This window comes from Bidens hawaiensis, unplaced genomic scaffold (assembly GCF_021521415.1).
Source record: "Bidens hawaiensis isolate Kalapana, Puna unplaced genomic scaffold, B.hawaiensis_p1.1 tig00000935_1, whole genome shotgun sequence".
NCBI lineage: Eukaryota > Viridiplantae > Streptophyta > Magnoliopsida > Asterales > Asteraceae > Bidens > Bidens hawaiensis.
This window is the reverse complement of record NW_027491054.1, coordinates 1,547,316-1,558,111: the sequence shown is the minus strand read 5'-3', so window position 1 is coordinate 1,558,111 and position 10,796 is coordinate 1,547,316. Positions and strand designations below refer to the sequence as shown.

Below are 10,796 nucleotides of genomic sequence, written 5' to 3'. Positions count from 1 at the left end.
CCTTCAACCAGTACGCAAAGTCTGTCCTCATATCTGTCCTATATAGGCCCATAAATTTTCTCCTTATATTCTCTGATATGTGCCACCTGCATAAATTTTTGCTAGCATTAGGGAAGACCGCGTCGCAGGCATTCATGAAGGCCTAGTCCACATCAATCAGGATCACGCATGGCTCCATGCAGTCATCGAGCATTTGTTTAAGTTTCTACAGAGCCCATGTGAAGTTCCTCTGCCGTTCCCTGATAACAAACGCGGTGGCGATACAAAACGACTTTGATGTCGACGTCACACCGATAAACTGAGCCAACGGCCAGTTATACATGTAGGTGTTGTACGTCGTGTCAAGCATCAACACCTCGAGGAACGCACACCACATCTTATGCGACTTATTATGACAGAAGAAAATTTCCTCCGTCCTGTCGTCGGTGTCACTCTCTTGGGTATAGAACGTGAAACCGTTGCATGTGAGAAAGTTTTCCAGCGCCTGCATTGGATGAAATAAAACTTTAGTAAATATTCCAAGCACGGAAAGTACACATTAAAACTACAAATGTTTTGAACTACCTTCATAGGGGTGTCGCATAGTAGCCCATCCCTCCTAATCTTGGCAGTGTGGTATATATCTTTTATTACAGGTTGCACACCGGGAAACTTTTTGCGGAGGGCTACTTTGATTTGTTGCGGCTTAACGCCGGTCATGTGTAAACTCCAACCATATCCAGCTGGTCGTTGTTCATTTTTCTAAAAGACGCACACCCCTCCTCGAATTCAACGGGATCATGGTTGTGAGTCTCGTTTACCAGTTGAACCCTCCAACAGGCACCCCTCGGGTCGTACCTGCCCAGGATCTTAAACGGACAGCATTTTTTCATGCTGCCGGTACGTTTCATCATCGCCTTTATTTTGGGTTCGCCCCCACGATTGCATGCAAGGTCCACAACGTTTTTCCTTGACCGCTGGACCACAACAACAAACCCATGCTCTCGTCCTCTGTTTTTTACCCATTTCTCAAGCTCCTCATGGCTCTCAAAAATCTGAAACAGTTTTACGCTATTTATTAGGCCGTTTATTAAATAACATACAAATAAATAATACTAACTTAAACAAAACACACGGTGTCTTACAGCATCTGTTTTATACGAAATATTCACTTCGCATATGTAGTCGTCATCGTACTCATCTTCGTTATTTGGGTTTGGCCCAGCATGATCGTTTTGCCTGTGGTGCGATAAAGACTCGGTTCCATAAAAAGGATCATTTGCTACTGGTGGCTGGTACAATGACGAAGCCTGACCTCCATAATCCGACCAGGCGAAAGGTGACGGGTACGACGGTTGAATACTGTAATCCGACACGAAGTACTCCTAAAATACATAAATTAGAAATTCAAACAACAGTGGTAGTGATAATAATAAATAATAATAACAGCTATAACAAAACATGGTTCAAGTTTGGCAAGCCCGGCGAGCCCGTGTTACCATAAAACTGTTCGAGCTGACAATAAGGTTGTTGGGGTTATGAATCATACCCGACATACTCCTAACAAAACGTAATGTGGCATGTGTTAGTAAAAAAAACTACCAAATTCATACTAAATAAATATATAACGAAACCTAGTTCAAGTCGGGTAACCACGACGTGTCAGGCTGATCGTTAGCGGCGTAACCCGGCTCCTCCTCTGGAAATAAATGGTTAAAACAAGACATTCTGGGTATATATAGTAAAAATGTTATTGTTATTTGGTTGAACGTCGAGACCAACACATGCCTTTATAATATAGAAAGGAAAGGAGGGGAAGGGAGGGGAGCCGAGCTCCAATAATTCAGCAAAAGCAATACGCCTCGTATAGATCTATACGCGGCGTATAAGGTACGAGTTGACAACCTAGCCTTGCTTTTGCAGGGCAGGCTGTCGTCAAACTAATACGCCGCGTATAGGTCTATACGCGGCGTATTAGGGGCTTTTCTAGAAAAACCCACCATTTTGTCTTATTATGTTTATTGTTTTTTTTCTTTTCTTTTTTTTGTTATTTATAATTATTTTTATTAATATTATTTTATTTATGAATAACATATTACCATTCGGAAAATTGACATTGCGAGGCGACCTTCCAATTTATTGGCTGATGCTGTTATGGACAACTTGATAAGTTACAGCGACTACCTTAGGAAAACTAACAGTGTTAAACGAACCCTTTCTTGGATTCTTTCAGTATTGGCCTCTCAAATCCGGCTCTTCGATGTCTTCAAACTCTAGCTGTCTTGACCTTCGGTCACCACCGACAACGGTAGTTGTGTTCCCTCAACGCATATCCGTCGTCACTAAGCTTAAGCTTAGGCATCTTATTACTTTAATGTTTAGTTGTGGGTATTGTAAGTTGATCATCTTTCGTATGCTAAAAGATTTATCGGCTTATATATACACAGACATATATATAGTAGACGTGCGATATAAAAATTCATTGCTCCAACATAACCAGCTCCAGATCGAGATATTGGTTTGATGAGTTTAAATCTCTCGGATTCGTGGTATCCGCTAACGGCAGCGATAACCGGAGCCTATACTTTGGACAGAGAAGTGGAAATTCGGTCATTGCTCCAACATAACGAGCAACGGATTGAGATATTATCCCGGACTTACCTGAACCGGTTGACACGTATGATGACGTTGATTTAGGTTCGGTGTTGACGCTGACATTAACACGTTTTCTTACAGCTTTCGTTATCGCCGGCATAATGCACAATGAAAGCACAAACTCAAACAACAATCCATACAACAACAATGCTATTGTATGGATTGTTGTTTGAGTTTGTTCCTTCATAGTGTATTATGCCGGAGATAACGAAAGCTTTAAGCAAATGTGTTAATGTCATCGTCAGCACCAAACCTAAACCCATGCCAGCATACGTGCCAACCTGTTTAGGTAAGTCCTAACTAATATCTCAATCCGTTGCTTGTTATGTTAGAGCAATGACCGAATTCCACTTCTCTGTCCAAAGTATGGGATCCGATTATCGCTGCCGTTAGCGGATACCGCGAATCCGAGAGATTCAAACTCATCAAACTAATATCTCGATCTGGTGCTAGTTTTGTCCGAGGAATGAGTTCTTATACCGCACATCTACTATATATATGTATGTGAATATAAGCCGATAGTTCTTTTAGCATACGCGACATGATCAACTTACAATACCCACAACTAAACATTAAAGCAATAAAAAGCCTATGCTTAAGCTTAGTGACGACTGATATGTGTTAGAGTGAACACAACTACGGTTGTCAGTGGTGAACGACGGTCAAGACAGTTGGAGTTCGAAGAAATTAAAGAACCAGATTAAAGATGTCGATAATGAAAGCAGACAAGAAATTGAAAGTTCGTTTGGAAAAGCCAGTTTTCCCAAGTAAGCCCCTACAACTAATTTCAAGATGTCGAAAATGAAACCAGCCAATAAATTGAAAGTTTGTTTCACACTGTCAATTTTCCCAAATAAGCCATGCAACTAAACACCCGTTGTCGAATTCCGAATAATAATATATTATTGATAACTAAATAATATTAATAATAATAATAAATATAAATAACATTAATAATAACAATAGAAAAGAAAAGAAAGAAAAAAAACCATAACAAGACAAAACTGGTGGACTTTTCTAGAAAACCCAGCACCCACCCAACATAACCCGCACCCGTTTGATATAATATAATATAACCTAAATAATATAATATAACATAATATTATATGATATAATATAACATAATAAAATATAATATAATAATGTTATTATTATATTATATTTTATTATGTTATATTATATCATATTATATTATATTATATTATATTATATTATATACCTTCGAACGTCTTGCGCCGGTGCCTGACACCCGCATCTGAATCTCTAGCGTACATCAGGTACTTAATAATAAGAATATTTTAATATTAATAATAATATAAAAATTATTATTTTAATAATAAAAATTATATGTCTAGAATAATACTATTTTAATAATCATAATAATAATATTTTAATAAATACAATAATATTTTATTTTATTAACAATAAAATTTTAATACCAATAACATGTTAATAATAATATTAATATTTTAATAGAAATAATATAATAAAATTTTAAACAATAATGGTAACAGTACGTGAAACCTAGTTTAAGCGGCCCGACAAACTAGTGTTACCGTAAAACATATACGTGGTGTCTATATAGTAAGTAGGCATTGTGTAATATAACGGTCGGTGCCTAAAAATATAGTTTACTTTTTCAAAAGTCACATAACAAAACTAAACCAGTCACCAAATATCTGTCCTAACATGTACAACTACGTTCTAACATGTATTAAATAAAGATAAAACGAAACCTGGTTTATGTCCGAATGACTGTTAGCGGCGTACCCCGGCTCCTCCTCGTCCGACTCCGGAAATAAATGGTTGTTGTTTTTGGTTGAATGGAGAGGGTGAGGGTGAGGGTGCGGGTGAAAAAAAAAAGGATGGACAGGGAGGGGAGGGAGCCGAGCTCCAATAATATACAAACCTAATACGCCACGCATAGACCTATACGCGACGTATAAGGTATGATACTACAAGCCTATGACTGGAGTTCAGGCTAGATGTCAGATCGTACACTATACGGGTCTATACGCGACGTTTTAAGGGGTGTGAAGGTGTCCATAACAGGACCCTTATTATTCTTCCCGGAGGTGAACAGAAGACCTTGGAGAGCCGCCACTTTTATTAATATAAATCTCCTTTGATCAGTTGAGTGGGGTCACGTGGTTTTGGAGGAATCAAAGACAGAAGACAAGACCAGTATCATTAATTTTTTTTATTCTGTTTCTTCGTGAAGTCAACGGAACAAAAAAGGGGCCGCAAGTCAATTTCTTAGGGCGGTGTTCGGTTTCATATCTAATCATCTAAACATGTTTTTTTTTGTTTTAAATTTTATTATTATAAAACAAGTTGAACTTAGTTATTTTATTTTCTTGAGCATGATTGTTGGTTAAAACCAATTTAATTACCTAGGCTTTGAATAAATATTTGTTGAGTTTTGGTTTGCTTGTCGGTATTGGGTTATTGGTGTTGGACTAATATTATTGTAATAGACTTTATGATGTTTTTTAAGATGAATATGCATGCTTAATATTAATTTACTTTTATTCAATAGGTTCCATATGTGTCATTGTGAATGTCTTTCATGTGTAGACGCATATTAGGATACTTACTGTGTGTTCGTAACTAGTTTATGGTTTATTAGTCGACATAATCCATAGGAACTATTGATTGATGGTTTAGAGATTTTAAGTATTCTTCCTATCTTGAGACTGAGAGGTAATAGATAGTTGGGGTTGTCTTATTCATTAGGCGGTTTGGGCATAGATTGCACGAGAGTGGGTTTCCCCCTTATTGTCTTTTGATTTTTGCTATTCTAAGTCTTTTTGAGCATCTTTAGGTTACTCCTTACGTCCCTTACACTCCCGGATGTATTGTGATTAGTGAGACTAAGAGGTGATCTAGTCATTAAAGTACTTTAATATTGTTGGAGAGACTGAGAGGTAATCCAACCAGCCGGTTTTCATCATACGTCCCTTAGGTAATCCTTTTAGGTGACACCCAGTGAATAATCAGGGATCCACTAGGATGTCTAAGACGTCGTATCTTTAGATCCCGGTTCCATCACAATTTCCATGGCCGATTAAGTTCAAGTGATATCGATAATTAGATTCAAGTTCAAGTGATATCGATAATTAGATTGGATTAAATAAAATAAAATCTAATTATTTTACATATAATGTTAATTATAATAATAGAATTAGTAATATATAATATATGCTCGACTCTTCATTCTTCGGTCTCAAGGTTATTAAAAGTGTTTCATTTTAGCCCGTTGTCTCTTGAAACTATTAAACTCACATATGAACCAAATAATAATAATATTCAATATAAACCTGGCTCAAAAGCACTTAAAAGTATAGGGAATATTTATATAATAATATGTATAAATGAGATCACATCAAATATCCCCACACTTAAATCTTTTTCGTTCCTGAAAAAGTTAATTGCAATGGAATCATAATCGGATACTGATTTTTAAAACATTTAGGTTACTTTAATTAATAATAGATAAACGCAAAAACCGCGATTGCCGATATTGTTGTCCACTTAAACCTAGCCACTAACCTATCAAGCCCCCCATCACTTCCTCAGGGAGTTTGAAACTTTCCCAAAGACTCTCATAATCAAACAGCCGTGAGTCTCCTAGTCGTTGTTTGGTAGGAGTGTATCGTTGACAATCGACATTTTGGACTTGAATAATCTTGTGGAGGCTAGGAATGTAGACACGTCTAAGTGGACTAGGATACCCCACAAGGAAACCTTCAATATATATGGGATCAAATTTTCCACTTGGGTTAAGAACATACACGTTGATCCAAACGGTTCAAGCCACTTCAAATTAGGTTTTCGACGATTAAGTAGCTCAAAACACGTCTTGCCAAACTTCTTTACTGTAAGCCCTCAATTGAGTGTATAACAAGCTTCCGCCACTACTTCGGACCAAAAATTAACTGGTAATTTTGAATCTGAAACCATAGTTCGAGCTGTTTCAATCAAGGTTCGATTCTTTCGTTCCGCGACCCCATTTTGTTGTGGAGTGTAGGGTGCACTGAATTCATGAAGAATCCCCCTGTCATTACAATATTCAAGCATCCTGTTGTTCTTGAACTCTGTTCCGTTATCACTTCTTAATCGTTGGATTGGTAGATTATACAAATTCTCCAGCTTCTTGAATAAGATCATGAGGGAATCATATGTCTCATCTTTTGATTACAAAAACATCACCCACGAAAATCTTGAATAGTCATCAGTAACCACAAGAAAGTAAAGTTATCCTGTGATACTTTTGACATTCACATGACCAAATAGATCCATATGAAGACGTTCAAAAGGTAAATTGATGGAGTTGACAAGTTTCTTTGGATGAGATTTCTTTGTTTGCTTTCCCTTCTTACTGTCCAAGCATTCTTCGCTTAACTGAAAATTCCTCAAGTTAACTCCTTCTACCAGATCCTTGTGAACCAGATGGTTCGTTTTCCTCAAACTTATATGTCCCATCCTCCGATGCCATAAAATTGATTCTCGTTCAGATGCTCTTGAGATGAAACACTGAGCAGACCCTGATGATGTTGATGCAGTGCTCATGTTTATGATGTAAAAATCATTCACCCGTGGAGCACGCATAAGAATCCACTCTTCAGGTATTTTGAAACATGGTTTCAAAATCAAACACTCTCGGTCCGTAAAGTGTGTAGAAAACTATTTATCAAAAATCTGTGATATACTAAGCAGATTATTCTCCAACTCAGAAATGTAGTTGACATTCTCGAACGTAACTTTTCCATTTGTCAATGTGCCCTCACCAACAATCTGTCCTCCTTGATTTCCAGCAAAACCGAAATACCCTCCTCTTATTGATTTGACATCATTCAGCAAGTAGAGAGTACCTGTCATGTGCCTAGAGGCTCCACTATCCATTATCCAACGAGAATCGTGGGATCTTGGAAGCTCCTGCACATACAGTTAACGGGTTAGTGAAACAAGGAAACCCAAGCCTTCTAGGTCTTGGGTTGTTTGAATTTCTTGTATAACAACTTAATTTCATCATTATCTGAATCACACAAGATAGAATCTTCATTGGTTTCTTGTGAATCAGACTCATTTATTACCTTTTCAACAACCTCTAGTGATTTAACAATAGTTTTTACCACCCAGTTCTGATCTGTGGCTTGTCGTTTTTTATGAAACAATGTTTGAATTTATTTTGAAATTTTTGATTTAAAACATCAGTTTTAACCTTTCTACATCAATTTTAACAGGCTCTTCTCGTTTTAAGATTTTCACATTTTCTGAAAACACTCATTGGTATCTTCTCACTTACATATCCTAAGCCAGGTTTGTTATTCACACTTTTTCGAGGCTGAATGTGATCATGTTTGTATCAATTGGGATAAGCATATTATACGTGCCCAACTTCATTGCAATTAAAACTTCTCCTATCAATGAAATTATTGATTTAAGATATCTTTTTAACCTGATCACTTTTTGATTTCAAACGATTAAATTCATCATTTGATTGATTTCTAAATATAGCTTCCTTTTTAGATTCAGAAGTTTTTCTATGCACAAACATAATCTTCTTCTCTTGAAACGATTTAGCTTTCTTGTGATAAAAACTTGTTTTTGCAAATCTTTTAGATTCTACAATCTCTTTTTCCTTACCCAAACCATGATTCTTAACCACTTCCTTAGTCAACACTGATTCTGCCATTTTCATTCCTGTTGACATATCACATCCAGAACTTTCATTCTCATTCTTTTCAGACTTATTATTAGCAAGCTTTGAATTATCATGATGTGGAGTGTTAATTTCCATATTCAGGGCCTTTTTGAACCCTTTTGGTTTCTTGGGAACATAAGCATTCCACATTGGTGGAGGCACAACATGATAATCTTCTTTATATTCTCATGAATTGTTTTTGGGATAATGTGATCAAGAGCATAAGATGATGAAGCATAGCTCACTAATTTCAAGTTCACCCTTTCCGTCTCAATCTTGAGTGTTTGAAGCTCAAGTTTGAGAGCAACATTCTCGTCTATGTGTTTGTTAATGGCAATTTGTTTGTCTTCAACCGTGTGTTTTAACATTCAAATGGTTTTCTGATCTTGTAAAATCCTTTCCCATAAATTCTTTTCACATGATTGAAGTTTCAAATATGCCTCATTAACCACATTTAAATCAAATAATGCTTTGTCAGAGTGTTTTTTCAACTCCTTAATTCAAGAGTCTTAAAGTCACATTCATCACAAGGCAATTCACATTTTTCATAAAGATTTGAGTTAAGAATTACCTCATTTGCCATAAATGCTTGTTTGGTTGGTTCATCACTTGAATTTCTGACTCTTCATCATTCACGACTTCAAAAATTTCATCAACCACCCTGTCTTTTGAATCTTCAACCTTACTTGATTCCTTGACATCTGATTCATCAATATCTTCCTCTCCAAAATCAATTCTACCTTAAGGTACGTCTTCATCATAGAACCATCCTGCAAAACTCTCTATAATATCAGGTGAAAATAATAAAATAAGATAGTCAGAAGGAACCTCATGAATTTAATCATATGTTCGAGGAAGTTCTTCATTGGAAATATCATGATCAACCTCTTGCACACCCTTGTTGGTTTCTTCATGCTTCATCTCCTTGTCCAAGCCCTTATCGTTAACCACTTCATCTTCACCCAAATCCTCTATCTTCTCATCAGATTCTTTAATCATAGTCTCAATCTCATCCATATTCTTATCTTCATCAACCACTTGAGCCACATTAGCTTGGAACACTGAGTTCCAATTGAAACCTTCATCAACTTGAGTTGTAGCTGCCTTTTGTTGTGAAGTTGATGCTTCAATAGGTGTCTTTCCCTTTCATGATTCTCCCTGGACGGTGATAAATTGCTTGCTTGTAGTAATCTCGTCCAAAAGGATTTGCAGCATTATCCTCCACACTTTTGCTAGTGCATTCCCTCTTGAAATCTTCTTTCTCTTTTCAACGAAAACGTCTTACTTTAGACTTATCAAATCCCAACTTTGATGTTGTACCATCAAGCACATTCCTTCCAGTGATTTCTTTAAATCTTTGAACTCGTCTTATCACACTTTCCATGCACTACCTTATGTCAATCATTTCCATTTCCTCTAGGTCGATCTGATCATAATCTTCTTTAGTCATATTGTAATTTCCAATGCGACCCACAACCAAGCACTTGTAAGATTCTAGAATAGATCCCAGAGAGGCCATATGTCCTTGATAGTGTTAGTGGTCATGTTTCCCGTATTCTTCAGGTTCACAGCAATGTTACATTGTATCACATAAGAATTTTGTGAACTTGAAACTGGTATGGTTCCTGAGTAACTACTGCTATACTGTGGAGTAGCAGAAGTAGTAGGTACAAATGCTTGACTAGATTGTTCCGCACAAAATGCAGTAGGAATCTTGGCATTTGGAGAAATACTTGATTGAGTAACCTTGTAATACAATCCCACATCTTGTGATACGGATGTGGATTTCATTTTTTGTTTCTTTCTTACCTCCAGGTCATAAGCTTCAAGCTTCTCGATAAAACTTGCAAGATTTAGACGGGCATAAGCAATGGGGTTTGATTGCTGAATCATGATAAAGGTACCCCATTCTTCAGGTAATGCATCTCCAAGCTTATCAATATACTCATACTCTAGCTTGTCAATCTTCAGCCTCTTCATCTCATTCACAAGATAGCAGTATCTCTCAATCATTTGTGCAAAAGAGTCACCTTTAACTTGAGTAAATACATCAAATTCTTTCTTTAGTAATGCTACTTTACTCTTTCTCATGTCAGGGTTTCCACGATCTTTGTTCAACAATGCATGCCATATTGAATAGCAAGAACCATTATGCTACAATAGTTGAAAGATCTCGGCTTTGATGGCTTGTTGAAAGACATTCAAAATTTTATTTTCTCTTAGAAACAAATTCTTATCTGCCTCAGTAATTTGTGATATTTGATAATTTTCCCCATTCTCATTCTTGGGAATTATGTACTCTTCCTCCACGACAGTCCATGTTTCGTAGTCCAAAGCATGAACATACGTCTCAAACTTGTCGGCCCATGAAGGATAGTCTTCCATTCTGAGTAGCTTAGGAGGTTTGTTGGCGGTCCTCATTTCATTTTCCAAATTGATGTTTTGAAGTAGGATA

At 36.7% G+C, this 10,796-nt stretch overlaps 1 protein-coding gene across 1 annotated transcript; it reads right to left on the bottom strand.

The window, feature by feature from the left end:
- Positions 1 to 205: 205 nt before the first annotated feature.
- Positions 206 to 699, bottom strand: LOC143548322 (protein FAR-RED ELONGATED HYPOCOTYL 3-like). Its single transcript, XM_077039527.1, has 2 exons — positions 565 to 699; positions 206 to 484 (listed from the first exon to the last, which is right to left on the bottom strand). The coding sequence occupies exons 1-2, from the start codon at positions 697 to 699 to the stop codon at positions 206 to 208; spliced, it is 414 nt and encodes a 137-aa protein (XP_076895642.1).
- Positions 700 to 10,796: the final 10,097 nt, after the last annotated feature.